General features: G+C 40.0%; 1 protein-coding gene across 1 annotated transcript in view; it reads right to left on the bottom strand.

The window, feature by feature from the left end:
- Positions 1-982: 982 nt before the first annotated feature.
- crb2a (crumbs cell polarity complex component 2a) overlaps positions 983-18,270 on the bottom strand; it is a 33,983-nt gene continuing 16,695 nt past the window's right edge. Inside the window, exons 3-13 of the mRNA XM_042394342.1 lie at positions 17,155-17,350; positions 14,910-15,049; positions 13,198-13,368; positions 12,998-13,111; positions 10,809-11,762; positions 9,387-9,961; positions 8,672-8,837; positions 6,922-7,792; positions 6,681-6,797; positions 4,921-5,047; positions 983-4,554 (exon numbers count right to left, since the gene is read on the bottom strand). Coding sequence (XP_042250276.1) covers positions 4,333-4,554; positions 4,921-5,047; positions 6,681-6,797; positions 6,922-7,792; positions 8,672-8,837; positions 9,387-9,961; positions 10,809-11,762; positions 12,998-13,111; positions 13,198-13,368; positions 14,910-15,049; positions 17,155-17,350 — 3,653 coding nt within the window. The 3' untranslated portion in view covers positions 983-4,332. The remainder of the gene's footprint in view (positions 4,555-4,920; positions 5,048-6,680; positions 6,798-6,921; positions 7,793-8,671; positions 8,838-9,386; positions 9,962-10,808; positions 11,763-12,997; positions 13,112-13,197; positions 13,369-14,909; positions 15,050-17,154; positions 17,351-18,270) is intronic.

Genomic DNA, 18,270 nt, shown 5'->3' with positions numbered 1-18,270 from the left:
TGACTTGGCTTCATTAATCATTTTTAAACTTTTGCATCATTGTCACAATACAGTCCCATCAGAAAATATTAGGTTTGATGCTTTTTTTGTGTGTTGGCTCCACATCCATTAGATTTGAAGGGTGACTATCAGGTTAAAGTCCTGATTTTCAGCTTGAAAACTGCTATAATCAATATTTTTAAATGAACAATGGATGAAATGATTGTGTGTAATGTGAAAGGCGCTCATAGTGACAAACCTACTTAGAGTAATCAACAACTCTGAAGTTCCCATCAGTACTATGGAGCTTTTTAACCTCTTCTAGCACATTGTTTTGGTTTCACAGCTCACAGCGTTACAGCGCTCTCATCAAGCTGGTTTCCAGCAGCAGCAGGCAGTGAAAAAGCTCTGATAAAGCTACTGTACACTATCTACTCAGCACCAAAACTACAGACAGACACAGTCAGAGACTAGCTGGTGAACATAGTGGAGCATTTAGCAGCATTTAGCCAGATGTTTTTCTCAGGAGTTGATGGAGACCAAAAACAACTAAAAGGAGAGTAAAGTTTTTGGGACAAAAAAATGTGGACAAGTTGGGATAAACTCAAATAAAGGCATCATATTTAATAATTGGTTGCAGTCAATGACCGCAGACATGAGCAGATTCTTGCTATCTTCTCTGGTGATGTTCGGTCAGGCCCGGACTGCAGCTACTGTATCTTTACCTTTGGCTTGTTTGAGGGCTTTAGAGGGGACTGTTTAACATTCATATCATATCACACCAGCAGAGCAGCAGGGGCCAGAGATTACTTAAATTAAACACATTTCCCATTAACTCATTGCTTCCTGTAGCCCACAAGACAGTCCGGGTTAGGTCTGGGTCCTTACAAGCTACACTTTTTGTGCTTTTTCAAATAAACTGGCAAAAAGAAGGAGCAGGATAAGTGGTGCGGACATCGGATGGACAGAAGGTGTAAATTCATTTCTCATTTCACTTTATTGCTTGCTTATAATACATTATGAATGAAACATCCTGGATTTTGTACATCAAAATGAAGAAAACAAAGAAATGAATGACAATACTGAATGTGCAGCCAAGACTTAAAACTCTTACTAACATGAGTACATGTTGTTTTCTTTAGTACATTAAAAAAAACTTATACTGTACATCACATTTTTCACATTTTTAGTTACAGGATATTTCACTGTCTTTTTACTCCTGCTTTTACATTGTAAAATAAGCTTCTTTATTCCTTTCTTTTTTGTTTTGGTGCAACATTTCATTACATCCTAAAAAGTTAGCTTGATCTCCCAGAATACTGTCTTGAAAATCACTGGATTTAATGAATTCTTGATTGATTGTAAACATATGTGAAGATGCTACTGAAGAGGCCGAGACAAACATGAGCAGACACTCCCTTTGTGCACTAAAAGTCAAATTCAAAATTCAAAAAAAGAAGTTCAAACAAAAATATATTTACAGGCTTTACACACAAAATAAATGCCAGCTTGTGGATTAAGTTGTACAACTTACTGGCTTCCTAATAAAGAAAGCTAGACTGAGGATGTCATGTTTCATATACAAGGTACAGTGAATTGCTTTCACTCAGAATATCATGTGACAAAGTTGCCCTAACAATATTATAAACATAAAAGACAAGGACATTTAAATGGTGCGACTTGGAGCTTAAAATCTTCATCAAACACTCAGAGTAGTTTTTCTAGAGCACACCAAAGTGGGTGAGAAGTGCAGTAAGGGGTGAAAGCAAAGCTCAAGAATCAGAGTGCAAGGATTATGGGTCTGTGCAGCAAATGATACAAAGCTATTGTGTTCTTCCAGTGTTTGTCCACCTATTTTTGTCCATTACTATGTGTCTGTCAGACATGAAAACTCTGGGTCAGTAATGACACGTTCGGCCCTTAACAGGTTAGTGTTGCCATGACTCCAGCAAAGAAGTGAGAGCCTCCAACAGCTGGTCAAAAAGTTGATCAGTTTAACAGAAATCATCTCAAACAGTGCAGTTCTCTGAAGTTATTTTGGAAAGCTGTGAGACTCACACTCCTTGTCCCCAACATTGATCTTGTTTGAGTTCAATTTTCCCAAATCTCTACAACACAGGTGAGTAAAATTTTGCAGTATCATGACCAATAAATAGGCTAATGGACAAAAATATGAGAATATGACAGTTTGTAACTTGTTGTACTCTCCTGTGAGTGTGCACCATGGCACATGGAGTGAGAAACAAAGAGGTGAACACATCTTGTGCAGAAGCTATTCAGTAGCCTACATGTCCTACATGTAGCCAAACTGCCCACTGGCTCAGAAACACATCAGTGAATTCATCGTCCAAGACTAAAGTAACCCATGATAAGCAGGTGTGGTATCATCTCCTCAGTGAGTTAAACATCTTCTGCTGCTCTCAGTGCCTTTTTTATAAGGTGCTGTACATTTCCTGCTGCTCATTTTCAGTTTGCTCCCAGGTGAGGTTCTGTGCTGTCATCAGACTGTCATAGTGTCGCAGCACACTGCACAGTGCCTTCAGTGGGTTGAGGAAAGTTGAACCAATTGGTCCTAAGTGAAAACAGCCTCTGTGATGTCACCCACTTGATTCTGGGGGGAGTTCAGCTTTTATTTTTGTCCGTAATGGAACTAGAAAGTCACAGAGGCTAACCCTGCTTTCACACCAAATGTACAAGACATGTGTCCAATGGTATTCCAGCATTGACAGGAGGTGGGATTTGCAGTATGAGAGAAAACTGGAATCCTTCATGTTGTGCATGTTTGAGTTTTCCAGAGTGATGGAATTCTACCCTCACCAGGAGGACAGGAATATCCTTTTAGAAAATGAATACTGAAATTATTTACATTCCGATGCCGTCAGATACTGTCCAGGTTAGCTGTTTGTAGGATGGTAAGGCTTTATAAGCTGAGCTGAGGTGGGAAGAGCAAGCTGCAGAGTATGTACCCTTCACGTTAACACACACATTCTTGATCATCATACCTCTACTTAAGCCTTCACGTCTTTAAAGTGATGCTATATTTTTCAAAATCCCCACCAAAACCCACATTAGAGGTGAAACTGGAAAAAAATAAATTGTACTGACCTTCTATTAGAAAGCTTCCAATCACTCCAATACAGTCAGTGGCAAATTCACAAAGACTGGATTGTGGCCGCTGACTGCCCGTCTCAAGGTCTGATTCACGAAAGATATTGCGCTAATGATATTACAGCACAAACATGGTTTTGCAGCTAAGTGCAATTTGCCATTGTTTTGTGTCTGATTGCAATTATCCATGTGGCAAATTATAAATATTGTCTTTGAGCTAAGAACACAGTAGGTAGGACAATGACAGAGAGAAAGAAAATTAAATTTTCAGACCTCAAGCTACAAATCCTAACCAACGAGGTGCAGAGGCATTCCTCAAAACTTCAGGCAAGGAATTTAAATGTGACATGTTCACTGGAAAGTCTGAGCGACATCCCTTAAAAATGGGCTTCAGTTACCACCAACTCTCTAAAGACGCTATTAATTTCATTCTAACTTTGTGTGGCTATTAGTGCACTTTGTGAATTGGACCGTTTTTGCAACAAAGCTCATTTGCATAGAAAGGGGCCGGTTTTGTGCCAAATGTATACCTAATTTAAAAACGTGCAAATAGCACACTATTTGCTTGGCAGTGCAGTTAGGGGTGCATTTTGCCCTTTGCGGTTTTACATGGTTTCTTTTTGTCTTCTTTGTGCAGGTTACGCAGCTGTAAAAGTACGTAATCCTTTTGTAAATTCACCCCTCAGTGTTTTATTTAGCGCCAGCATTTAGTGGCCAGTGCAGGTACTGCAGCTGCAGACCCCTGTGCACTGGCCTGACTTTGCTGGATGCTGCTAATGCTAGTAATAATGTTTCCTACAAATGCAACTCAGTTTCCAGCAGCTTGTGTTTTTAGAGCTTGACTGTGCAATGATACCTGAAATACAGTCCTTAAACTGTCCTTTATAAAGTAGCTACTGTAGGACTGTAAAACAGGTTTAAGGTCCTGACAAACTACAGTGTGTGGAGTTATACAATTATTTGTTTCTTTATTTTTCCCGCTCCTATCAATGAATAGCAAAGTACTTGGGGCTGTTTCTTCAGATGTCCAGAGTCTTTTATCAAAAATATACCCCCAACATGTTAAGTGTCTTGTACAGCAGCACCACTGGGCCAGTAACTGGTCACCACCAGGAGGGGGCTGCAGCCTACAACATATGTCCTTCAGCTCAATCCAGATATTCATTGGTCTAAACAGTTTTGACAGTGAGTCCTGTGCACCTGCCCGCAGTGCTCAGATCACCACAGTCAAACACCCTTCATTCATCAGATGAGTCTTTCCTCTGGTGGAACTTTGAGCATGCTGTCCATCTCCAGGCGAGCTCCAGCCAGCTCCTGAGCACTGGGGCTGTATGCACCCTCCGACTGGCGCTTCTTCCTCGCCGTTAAAAACATGAAAGTAAAGCCGATGATCAGGATCAGCACGCAGAAGCACAGCAGCGGGATGGTTACCACCAGCCAGGGAATTCCCTGTTTATGGGCTTGTTTCTGCAAACACACACAGAGCAGAGATTGTGCCTTAGTGATGAACTGAACTATTGTGAAAGCTATTTGTTATTTGTGGTTTGAATTTATTTTCAGCTAACTGAAATCACATGAAGGGTATATGCTGTATAACTAGTTCCCAAGATTCTCAGCCATTTCAAAATTCATTAAAACGCAGTGAGAACATTGCTTTAAAACAAAATAAGTTTTATAGTGTTCCTTAATGAACAAAGAATTAAGTTCATAAGTTGTTACATGCTGCTAGGCAACAATTAACCCTAACCCTAACCCTAACCCTAACCCAACAAATTAAAAAATGACATTGCTTAACCTGTATAATAATAAAGAACAACAATGTAACCAACATACATTAGCATCGCAGGTTGGACCGCTGTAGCCAGGAGGGCATTCACACACAAACATGTTAAAACGATCCAAACAGGAACCACCATTTCGACAGGGGTTAGATCTGCACTCATTAATCTCCAATTCACATCTGGAAGACAGAAAATACATGAAGTCACATTTTGAAAGGGCATAATATATCATATATTAGATATATCATATAGCACAATTCATACACTGAGGGCAATTTCAAAGTGCTTCACATGTATTTAAAAAAAAGAGTGAATCTAAAAGAGGATGTAAAAGGTAATGCAACCAAATAAACTGTGTACATTTTAGGCCGATCCACGTCTTCAAAGACATCAACTGTATCTGACAAGTAGGTGTCATTAAACTTTACAAAAGCAGATTTTCAACGCAGATAGTTTTGGTTTTATTTGTCGAAGTTTTTAGGTGTCTGTCTCTAAGATTTGTGCCTTCAGCCCGATACAATGGAAGTGAATATAATCTGTGGTGCTGATGCAACAGAATTAATGATTACACTTGTCATTATTTAGCCATTTCTTGCCATTATTAATGCAAATTTAATTCACTATTAGTCATCTCTCTATTTTAATACTATGTTATTTCCTATTTTATTTTGTTAGTCTTGTTTTTATTAGTTTCTCACTGGGACTGGTGTGTTTTGTGTAACATGAGCACCCTCTGCTGGGCCACTACACACTTGGGGGGGGGTGAACCCCAAATTGTGTTACCATACTGCTGTATCCTGTCCCTGTGGGAGGTTGCAGTGTAATACACTCTGTTAAAATAATTGAATAAGATCATTTTTGTTGGTGAAGACATATTTTCTGTACTTTGTATGTTAAATGCTTTTGTGAATAATTTGCTGTAGGGTAATTTGTTGAGCACACCACATCATCAGTGAGTATGCTAGCTTGATTATAAGAAATCCAGCATTTAGCTTAATTGTTTCTTTCTTTGGTTTAGTATTTTCTGGAGCTTGATGTCACAGAGTTGGCTGTGGGAGACCTAAAACTATTCTGTTCTTACCAGGTACATGTATTGCCATTTTGTTTTGTTTACATGTAAAACTCTGCTACCAGTCTGCTGAGGACCTCTCTATGAACAGCTTTCAGAGTTTCAATGAAAACAGTGTGTTCTGTGGATTATCCAGAATAACAGGTACACTATTTTCAAAAATGTAAATATTTTTCACCATACTCTTAAACCTTTAAACATTTTAATGTTTTGACAAAGCAAAACAAACTAAATTCCAGTCAGCTCCATTTTGTGGAGGCAGATTCAGACATCTCAGAAACAGATATCTCAAAACCCAGACAAACAACACCAAAACATGGCTAGACACAACTAGAGTTATGTGAGAGAAGATGTATTTTTTGTAATTTGGATGAATGGACCATTTAAAGCCTATACAATGTAGCACATTTCAATTATAATTTGCACCAAATTCAACTCATCCAAAGTCATTTTCATTTATTGATGTTCTAAGAGGCAACTGTATCGTCAAATCCAAAAATGGAGGAAGCTATCTTTGTAGACTGAAATTTGTAATGTAGGAGAGGTTACGCATATAACGAGTCTTGTCACAAAGTACAACAAAGCAACACGAGGATTGCCTCCTCACAGTAAATTAAAAAAAAACGTTATACAGTATATGTTTGTAATTTGGGATAACTCTCAACATTAACTGATAACAACATTTTTGGTACAAGTTTTGGAATAAACATAAAAAGGGTCAAGTCTATTAAAAGTGAGCCTACCTGCTGCCTGTAAAACCCGGCATGCATGTGCAGTTAGCTCCCCACAGCCCATCATGGCAAATTCCATCATTTGCACACTGGACATCTTTACCACACTGTATTGGTGGATAGTCCCACCTGTTGGAAAAAGTAATAAAAATGTGCTTAAATACAACCAAGCAAGAACTCTTTGTTGTATGCCAGAGCTACAGATACCACTGCCTGTTCAAAGCAGTATACAGATGAATGAGTGAGTACTCACTGGCACAGTGGGCCACTGTAGTCCTTGGGGCATATACAGGTGTACATGTTGGGTCCATCCTGACAGGTGCCTCCATGTTCACAATCATGATGCTCACACTCATCTAGATCCTCATCACACAGTGTGCCTGCATATCCAGGGTGGCACTGGCACTCAAAACCAGCTAAGTAATCCTTACAGGTTCCATGAACACAAGGCTGAGAAGCACAGTCATCAGTGTCTGTCTCACACTGGTCTCCCTCCCAACCCAAGTCACACAAACAGCTGAATTTATTAAAGAGGTCTTCACATGTTGCTCCATTTAAACAAGGATCTGAATCACAAACAGGGGCGCTGGTACAACCCAAACGAATCTTTGGTTTTCCAACTAAATGGAACTGAGATGGCTGTGGGGCCTTATAATCATCCATAAAAGGAAGGTAGACTCCTCCGACCCTCACTGCACCCAAGCAGCCAGTGAAGCTCTCTGCAATGGCCAATGTGGCCCCCTTCTCATTGAGAAAGTGAAGACTCCCCGTGTGCTGTAGCAGACTGCTGGCGTCCATGATTCCATCCACAGTGATGATCCAGGGAGATGTTTCACGCTCTTTCTCAGCCATTGAGATGTTCACACGGTGCCAGCTTCCATCAGCCACCCGACGCACTCCTGTAAAGGTCAGTGTCTCGACACTGTTGCCAATGTGGATCTCCACCCGGACTGAAGAGTCCAGCAGGCTTACCATCAACAGGTCAGAGCCCCAGGAGGCCCTCAGGAGCACGGCATTCTCTGAACGGGTCCGCAGCTCCATGTATATGGTTGAGACAGGTTCAGCCAGGGAGCCTCCAGCACTGAACTGCACAGGGTTGTTCTCAAATGTGGCATTGTACACACCTAAAGGTCAACATGTAGAAATTATTATCAATTATTATTTTTATTTCATTTATTAAGGAATCAGCCTGAAAAATTGGATTTGCATTTCTTTATTATGGAACCAGCAATCATTTAACTAGGGATGCACTATTCCAACTATTTCTCTCTCAATACCCATTCCAATGCCACAGCTCAGTACCAGTTGATACAAAATACCAATCTGATAACAAATCTGTAAACCTCACTGCTTGGAACTCATTGGGATCATTATTATGTAAGATAACATGAGGCTACAAACTGTGTCTGTACTAACTGTACCTTTTTATGCAAAAAACTGCCATGCAGAAGACCGCCCTAGCGTTACTAAACATTTAAGCACCTGTTCCTCAAACCATTGAAACCCTGAAATAGCTGCGTGCAACAGAATTTCTTCACCTGCCACTGCAGACAGTATAAACCCCAGTGCTATAAAGATAGTCATACATTATATATACCAAATAACCACTGTGACATATTAAAACTGGTAAGAAGAACTGATGATTGGCATTGTAATTTTTCCACATCATAGGTGATGTACTTTTAAGATGAATTTCGATATTCATAATCAAAATTGTGGGTCATAATCTGTAGGTCTGTTTAAAATAACTAAATTTATAACAGTAAATTCCAGTTTTCCCAGGAAAAAAGTGATACTGAATATATTAAAATCATGGATGGGAAAACATTCAACCATAAGATATACAGTATGTCCAAAAATGTCACACTCCTTTTATACTATTGCTACTAATAATTATTATTTGCATGCTGCTTACATAGGTCAGGTTTTTTTTACAATATCTTAGACAGAGTGTGACTAACTTCTCACTAACCAGAGTTATAAATTTATGCAGATGGTCTTACATTCATATCCATCAGGGAGGTCCACACAATGGCCGCCATTGACACAAGGATCACTAACACACCACACACGTGTTTCACAGGTCTTTCCAGTGTAGTCCTCTGAACAGGAACATGTAAAATCGTTGAACGTGACAGTGCATTCTCCTCCATTTTGACAGGGCTCCATCTGCAGAGGCAAGCATTAAGGTTTTATTTAATCCAGACACAAGGAGCTCAGACAGCAAATAATCTTCAGAACAGTTTCAAAAGTGAAAAGCTTGATAGTGGTAGCTATGGTAGATATCCCAAACGGTCAAGGGTCAATACCCATTTTCCCATTTTGGGGACTGCCTCCTTCTGTCCATATTTTTAAGAGTGAATAAATTACAACAAGTTTACAAAGTTGTCTCACTGGAAGATACAACCTGTGCATTTATTGCTCACATATTTGTTTAGTCAGGGATGGGGGCTTTGCAGCCATTTTGACACTGGCTGGTTGAGACTTTTGGAATTCTTTTGGTCAAGTGGGAGCAATCATAGCTGTCAGAAAATGTTATTATTTCTGACCTGGAATCACAACTAAGAGGCTGGTGTGAATCTTTTTTGTGACTCAGCTGTTTATAATTATGGTCTGTATACAGTATGAACGCAGTATAAGGAACACAGTTAAATGGAAGACAGTTACTGTCACAGAAACACTGTAAGGAAAAAGTAGATTAAAGGAACCACTTCCCACCTTGCACGTATCGTCACTGATGCAGCCCTGCGTTACATTTTCAGCATCACTTGGTAAATACACATCTTCCCCATCTGAGCTGTTCCAGGCGTCCACATCCAGATGCACTGAGTCTAAACGAAGGTCCTGGATGCAACCTTTGTAATGCCCCCCCCAAACATCAGAGTCCCAGTCTCCCGGGAGACCTCCTACATATACCTGATCCCCACTGTTCACATTCACTTCAGGGATCTCCCCTATTCCATAGCGAAGGCCTGCATGCTCAAAGATCACCGTTCTATGTTGGACTTCCACTTGTAGAAGATGCTTTTCGCCAGTGGTCACAAATACTGGAGCTGAGAGTGGGGCACTGTTAAGCAGAGAGCTGACAAAAACCCTCCCCATCCCCAGGTAGACTGAGAAGTAGACCTCTCCCTCCTCTTCCTCTGTGGGTCTCCTTAGCTGAAACACCAGCCCATCTGGCTTTAGTGACCTCAGGAAGAAGGACACATTGAAGTTGCTCCCATGGCTCTTACCAACATCATAGACACTGAAACCCACTTTGTCCTCATGGCTGTATGTCCAGGAAGGGTATTCTGTCAGGAGGGAATTGGAAGTTTGGATAAATCAAATGAAAAATACTGTAGGACTAGAACATTTAATAATAGGACGTCAGTATCAGACTTTTATTGCAGGTGGCCGTCAAGTTAGAAATACTGTAAGTATGATTTTATCCTTTATGTAATGTGGATGTAACTATGTTGGCAGTAGTACAATGGTCAGTTAGTGGTGCAGCTACTGTTATTATGTTTTGCTTATCTTTCTGACAAATATTGGATAGCTTTACCTCCTTGGGACTCAATTATTTAATGAAACCATGTGAAATGTTTAGAGGAGAAATGTCTCTTTGGTGGAACTGCTAAAGACTAATAGACATCTAAAATGTGACAAGAGAGCCCCAACTAGACTTTCAGTAAGGGGTCACAAGCCAAAAAGTTGTGATGTAAAATCTTAATCTGAAAAGTAACTAGTAACTATAGTTGTCAGATAAACCTAGTAGAAGATGTGCAGTAGTTCCCTCTGAAATGTATTGAAGTAGAAAGTAGCAGAAAATGGAAATACTCAAGTAAAGTACAAGTACCTTAAAACTGTACTTAAGTATAGTATTTAAATGTACTTTAGTTACTGGCAACATTTCAAATCAAGTTGTTGCCATAAGCTCAAACAAAAACTCTACTACTACGCTACTCTTGTATTTTCAACTATCTTTTTGGTTTTGGAATGACCGTGAACGGGCCCAAAAACATTAGCAAATTACATTTGTGTCCCCTTATTGTGATAACTACACTGGTAACAGTGCAACAACAGAATACTACACATATGAGGACTGGTTTGACAAGATCTGTCCATTACAAAAAACTGGCTGTTGGTAAAAGTGTTTACCTTCAGAGCATCTCTCACTATGGAAGGGACGGTAGCAGTCACAGTGGTAGCTGGTCCACAGGTCCACACAGCGTCCATGTCCAAAGCAGGGGTCAGGCTGACACCATTCAGTCTTACTACATCCCAGTTCATGACCTTGGTCTTCTGGAAATGTTTGGGGTAGGATAGGCTTAGAGTCTATCATCAGGTCTTCCATGCATCCAATGAAGGCTGTACCACTTACACAGTCCTCTAAAAGCTCTTCTGGTGCTCCACCTACATAAATATGAGTGAAGGCTTCAGAGGGCTGGAAAGGTGGTTCATCAGCACCACCATCTATAACTCTGCATCCATCCCTGTCACAGCCAGGGCCTTTCAGAATCAAAACTAGGCCTTCATTATCCACAAACACATGAGCATCCCGCCAATCTCCATCACTAACCAAGCCAGAAAACATTACATCCAGTTCAGACTCCTCAGAAAAGGCTTTGGCATGAAGACCACCATTGACAATCTCCAGGAGGAGGTGGTTGTCAACATCACCTCTGTAGCAGAGCAACATATTGGGTATAGTTGTCCGGAAGCGTAGCTGCACCCCAAAACCACTGTGACCACGGTGCTCAACCTCCCTTCGTGTCCTTTCTTCCACAACAACCTCAATGTGAATGAATCCTGGAGTGGAGAAAGAGAATGTTGTATGCGTAGAGCACTGCTCATCATAGAAGCCATGAGGGCACAAGCATGTGTGGCCATGTTCACCACCCTCTAGCCATGGGTGGCAGGTGGCTCCGTTCTGGCATTCATGATCCACACAGCCGTAGAGCTTCACATCGCAGTGATCGCCTCCCCAAGGAAGTTGACCTGGTTCTGCCTCAGGACAGTGGCAGGTGTAGGATGCCCTGCCATCTTCACACCAGCCACCGTTTTGACAGGGCTGGCTCTCACATTCATCAATGTTCACTTCACAGAGGTCACCTGAGGGAGACGATAGAGATGGTTAGATACTGTATGATGGAGGATACTGATGGAGAGCGCACCAGAGCTGTATTGGAAAAGAAAGGGGGGAGATTGTCAACAAATCAACAACAAATGTGTTTGTCATGTGTTTGTTTTTTTGTTTGTTTTTTTTGGGAGGCATTCACACCCTTTTTTTGTATTGTATAACGCACAGCATATAGGCGAACAGGAAACAAGGGGAGAGAGAGGGGTATGACATTCTTTAAAGATCTCTGGCCAGAGTCAAACTAGGGATATTGCATTTATAAGTATGTGCCTTAACCTTTCGGCTGACATTCGTCCATCTCTCAATGACATCTGCAACAATTAGTCGATTAATCAATTAGTTGCCAAGTATTAAATTGATCTGCAACTATTTTGATAATTGCTTAATTGTAATTTTTAAGGAAAAAAAAAGTCCAGATTCTCAAATGTGAATATTTTCTGTTTTCTTTAGTCCTCTATGACAGTAAACTGAATATCTTTGGGTTGTGGACAAAACAAGACATTTGAGGTTGTATCTTGGGTTTTGGGAAATGGCGATTGACATTTTTCACCATTTTCTGACATTTTATGGACCAAACAACTCACTGATTACACGAGAAAATAATTGACAGATTAATCGACAATGAAAATAATTGTTAGTTGCAGTCCTACTCTCAATACTTGAAAATCTATAAAAATGCCTCACAAATATATAGTTTCATCTTTAAAAAGTGTATTTGTCTTGTTTTTTAATATTTTTGGGCACTTTTGCCTTTATTAGATTGTAGACAGCAGCAATGTGAGGAGGGAGAGAGAGGAGATGATATCCAACAAAGGTCCCTGGCTGGACTTGAACTGGGGACATTTTATTATTCCACTAGAATTTAAAAGTTCTCTGGGACTGAACAATGTTTGGCTGCACATCATGAGTTTCCCACCAGCATATCAGTTGGATTTGTGTGAAGTTTGTCATAGTTGGCTCATTACTGATGTTAGTCCACTATAATTGCAATAACTGTAAGCAATTTTGATTGATTTGTATTTCATTTCTGGGCATGTTTTTAGTGATGTTTCAGCTTCGGTCATTGTGATAACAGCAGGAATTGTAAAATGTTGTTTTATGTTGATACAACAAGCGCTGCCACTGATACAAAGGGTATTTAGCACTTACAGTATTCTGTTCTTAACATGCAACTGTCTGTGTATTACAATACAAGTATAAGACTCACCTAAAAATCCAACAGAGCATGTACAGGTGTAGCCATTTATTTGATCCACACAAGTGCCTCCATTCTGGCAGGGTTCAGATTCACACTCATCAATGTTGACAGAGCAGTTCTCTCCTGTAATGTGAAAGAGATGGAATGTTTGTCAGTAGAAGTGTGAGAGCTGAAATTTTTTGCTGATTGGTTTCTTTCATTTAACCAACCTGCAAACCCTGGCTGACATTGGCAAATATATCCAGCTGCGTCTGCAAAGCTGAGCTCCCAGTCCAGTTCCCAGTGGGATGGATCCGAACGCTCAAAACATTCCCCGCCATTCTCACAGGGCTGCTCGGCACACTCATCAATGTCAATCTCACAGTTTGGTCCTTCATAACCTAGAGGGAACAAAATACAAAATGTAGTTTTATCTGTTTTATTCACACTGAACAGAAAAAACTGAGACCCTGTGACTAATGTTCTCAGACCTTCCTCAATGCAGCATCAAAAAAATCTCAATTAGTTCTTAACTAGTTCAAAATGCAGCTACCAGAATCCTTACCAGAAACATGAGATTTGAACAAATATCAGTTCTGTTCTCACTTCACTGGCCCCCTGTTTCATTCAGGTTATGCTACAAACTACTACCTATTACTTACCAAACTCTTCATGGATTAGCACCTCTTTGTCGAACGGAACCTTTAAACCATTACATTCACCCATATACACTCAGATTAGAGGATGCATGCTATTTCATTATCCTGAAGATAAAAAAGCAATCTATTGGTAGTAGAGCATTGTCCTACAGTTATCCATTACCATGCTCAATCAGAGAAGCAAAACAAAACTAACAACCTACTTATCTTTTTCTTTTATACAATGTCAAACTCAGATTATATAACTGTTACATTGTAATGTTTTTGATTTTAGCCATGCTCATAGAATCATAGCTCTAGGGTCTGTATGTCAGTCTTTCTTACTTGCTCCACACTCAAATAACTATTATTACTACTGGATGGATTGCATTCATGGTCCCCAGAGGATGAATCCTACTGACTTTGGTGATCCTCTGTCTTTTGAAATATCTCAACATCTACTTGATGGATTGGCAGAAATTTGGTTCAGACATTCATGTTTCCCTCAGGATGAACTGTAATCACTTTGATGAGCCGTTGACTGTTCATCTAGCGCCATCATCAGATCAAAAGTTTATTTTGTCCAATACTTTATTTTATGAGCGAATACTGGCAAAACAAATGACATTACCTCTAGCTTCAGCTGTACTTTGAGTTTACTGCTAATTAGCAAATGTTGGCATGCTAACAGGCTAAACTAAGATGGTGGGCATACTAAATATTACAGGCTCAATTTAACATTCTTAACATTATCATTGTAACATTAACATTAGCATGCTGATGTTAGCATTTAGCTCAAAACAGCACTGTGAAGCCTCACAAGCCATTAACATGGTTGTTGACTCTCAGTCTTTTTGTTCCTTATTGACAGTATATTGCTAATAAAAAACTGATGTACATATTTGTTGTATTATTTTTATATTATTTAAGTACAGTATTAGTATTTGTGATTTTGTTCTTTAAATAAATGTACTTTTAAGATAAACGGTTGGATTCAATGTCCTGGTGCAAAGCAAAAATACTAATTCTGCCACTATTACAGTGAATGACTGCAGTCTCATGTGTCCTCTGTGAGTAACTCGGAGAACAGAGAGTTATGTGCATGCAGGTCAACTGATTTCTTGTCTGTGGGCAGGAGTGGGAGTCCAACAGGCTGCCCATGTAACTAATTGTGGTTTGGTGAAAACCTGCAGCCTCTAGGCTCAGAAGCACTTGGACAGCAGACCAGTTGGCTCCGCTCAAAACCCTTACTTGTCCTTCTGTTTGTACAGAAATGTTTGATGTGTAGCATGTAGTTCCAGTACCTGGCCAGCAGAGGCAGGTGTATCCTTTGACGCCCTCTAAACATGTGGCACCGTGTTGACAAGGATCAGAGGCACACTCAGCTATGTCCACTTCACAGTGGTCACCCTCGAATCCTGTTTCACTGCAGTCACATTCATAACTGTAACACACACAAATTATTATCATTATTATTATTTTTCTTTTTTTTTTTACAGCAGCATAAAAAATATCCAATGTGCAATAACTGAACTGGAAACCTCTGCTGGAATTTCTCAAATGACTAGTGCGACTGCCATTTCTTGAGGTTTAACTGTTTTGTGGTATATGTTAGAAAACATGAACATGCCTTCAGCTGGTAACCACCAGTTAATACAGACATGGTTTAAGAAGAAGTACTACTAATGACTCCTAGATGACTCCTAAAAGTCTCTTACTGCGCGGGATTCCATTCATAAAGTCAGTTTTCTCTTCCACTGTGTTTAAGGTGACTGTAAGGAATCACTGTTTTATTACGATGTTGAGAACTATTTTTGGGCATGTTTGATTGACTGGTGTCTCACCCTATTACAGACAAAGGTGGTGGTTAGTAAGGCTGCACCGATCCCACTTTTTCTCTCCTGGTACTGATTTCAATACTGCAACTCAGGGTAGGCCTGGACTGTATGTGTATCTGTTGATCTGGGTGGTGAGCTGCTGCATACAATTGTGCTTACTGGGATAAATAAAGTTGTATTAGATTGAATTGAATTGCTGTGGCACTAAAAGGTGGAATGGTCAGACATGGCCGATAACAGATCCACTAAATAAAGACAGGATTAGTCCTGATACCGATCTGGTGGATTGGTTCAATGCTTTCCCAGTGGTTAAAACCACCACAGCGCCACAGTCCCATACACACACTCCATACACAGTCTCTGAAACAGCAAAAACCTGCACAGACTTTTTTTCCAATTCTGACTCACACCAAATGCATATGTGACAATCAGTTTAACAGAGAAAATAAGGAAATGTGAATGAGGCCAGTTGAGATTATTCAGTCATGATCACAAGAAAAGAGATGACATTATAATTGAGTTTAGATCTTAGATAATTGGTCTCAATAAATTGGCCTTTCATAGAAATCCAATGTGAACAGCAATTCAGAAATGAGTCTGAAGGCTTGCTGAGTAAATTAACACTGTGAGAAGACATACAATATGTGGGCCTTTCCACTCATAACGGTTCAGCTGCTGAGGAGCTGTCTGCGACGGCTCCTGCTTTACTGGATGGGGAAAGGAAAGCCACACCAAAAAATCTGGCTGTCCTAAAATGTCTAAGAACAAACCTAACAGATTTAACAGCAACTGGGACTTATCCCACAGGACAGGAGCATGGATCTGAACAGTCAAATATCTCCAAAAGAAGTTCAGTTAGTAAATATAAATTTCATCAAATTCTTCAGACTGTAAATCATGCAAAAGTTATATGGGACAATGATGCCAAACCTAAATGCATATTTGGTGGTCATCTCAATGTTCTTAGCCTATTCCCTAAACATGATGAAATTAAAACACTGCTAATGGAATCCAATCTGTACTTTTTGTGCCTCAGTGAATCCTGGCTTCATTGTAGGATTCAAACCAATTTAATTGACGTCCCTGAATATAAATTCTTTAGGAAAGATAGAAAAACTGGTAAGGGAGGAGGGCTTGTAATCTACATAAGAAACTTGTAAGTGCACAGAAATGGAGTTGGAGTGTGATGTGAAAGACATAAAGAGTAAAACAGGAATCCCACAGGGTTCTCTCCTTGGCCCACTTCTCTTCAGTCTATATGTAAATGACTTACCAGAATCACTTCTTAGAGCAGGTTTCCAGAAGTATGCAGATGATACAGTCATATATATATATCTGGTAAAAGTGTTTTGTCCATCTCTAGCCAGTTATCACAGCATTTACAGTCCATGATTTGAAAACTTTCACACTAAACATTAAGAAAACTGTGGCAGTTTGCTTTTCTTCCAGGAAATTAAATAAGTTAGGTTTTGATAGTTTTATCACATTTGCTAACCTTTAACTTTTCTATAAATGCCTAAATAACCAGGCTCCTCAGGTGCTCAGTGACCTGGTGGTTCTTTTCAGGGCTGCTGACTTAGTAACATGAGGTGCATCTACTGGGAATTGTAAGGTGCCCTTTCATAAATCATCACTTGGACAGATGCCTTTTTCTCTTAAGGAGATCAACATGTTGGACTCTTTGGAGGCGGACTGTAAGGATTTGCCCTACCTGTTCACCATGTCATGACAGACAGCTCCATTTTGGCAAGGCTCACTGGCACACTCATCAACATCAATTTCACAGTCGATGCCATCAAACCCGGGCAGACATTCGCAGGCGTACATGCCGACGAGGTCCTGGCAGGTGGCTCCATTGCGACAGGGACCTGACTCACACTCGTCTATTTCAACTTCACAGTTGACTCCTGGTTTAGAAGGGGAAAGTCAAGATGTAATTACTGTAAATATGAAACATTATGAAAGTGATGATGATGACTGTAGCTGTTGTTCAAATGATCAGTCACATTTTTGACAAATCAACACACGAACCACACTCAACTGCCCAAATTTCTATCACCGTGTGTCTATTCTGGTCTTCAGATATCAGTGATGATAAAAGCCTTTCTTTCCATTCTCCAAACAACCTGATAGAGTGACAGTGGAATGCAGCCATGCTCATAGAGCCTGACACAGAAGGAAAGGAGTGTAAAAAAAGCTAGATGGGAGTGTTTTTTCTCACTCTGCACGGAGACTTTATCTGAGCCTCAGATAAGAGGCCTGACTGAAAACATCTTACTGTGCACTTAAAATACTCCTCGTGCCCAGTTTATCAGGAACAAACAAAACACTTTGGTTTTAACAAACGATGGGGAGGAACAAGAAGCAGAAATAGCTCTGGAGGAACAAATAAATGCTGTCAGTGAGCAGAAAGTCCTTATGTTTTGAGATGATGATTAATGATGACATAATATTAAACTTCTTCATTCACAGTTTCGAACAAAAGTGCAAACACACCTGCAGGAGGCTTCTATCTCTGAGTAATAATGCTGAATACTATAGTTTACCAAGCCTGTTTTGACTTGATGTCTTAGTACCTGCAACACTGTAGATTGTGTTTTTGAGGTTCTAATTATACTGTACAGGTTTTTTCTCGCTGTAATCATTCTGTTCGCACTGTTCCTGTTCGCACTGACCCAAATGCGTTTTCAATGTAAGTGATGGAGGACAAAATCCATGGGCCTTTGTTTTGTTCAAAAATGCATTTAAAAGTTGATGTGAAGCTTATATGAGGCTTCATCAGTCTGAGTTAGTCATATCAAGTGGATATCTGCCACATTTAGCATCA

Source organism: Thunnus maccoyii, chromosome 19 (assembly GCF_910596095.1).
Source record: "Thunnus maccoyii chromosome 19, fThuMac1.1, whole genome shotgun sequence".
NCBI classification, from domain to species: Eukaryota; Metazoa; Chordata; class Actinopteri; order Scombriformes; family Scombridae; genus Thunnus; species Thunnus maccoyii.
This window is presented reverse-complemented; position numbering and strand designations above follow the sequence as displayed.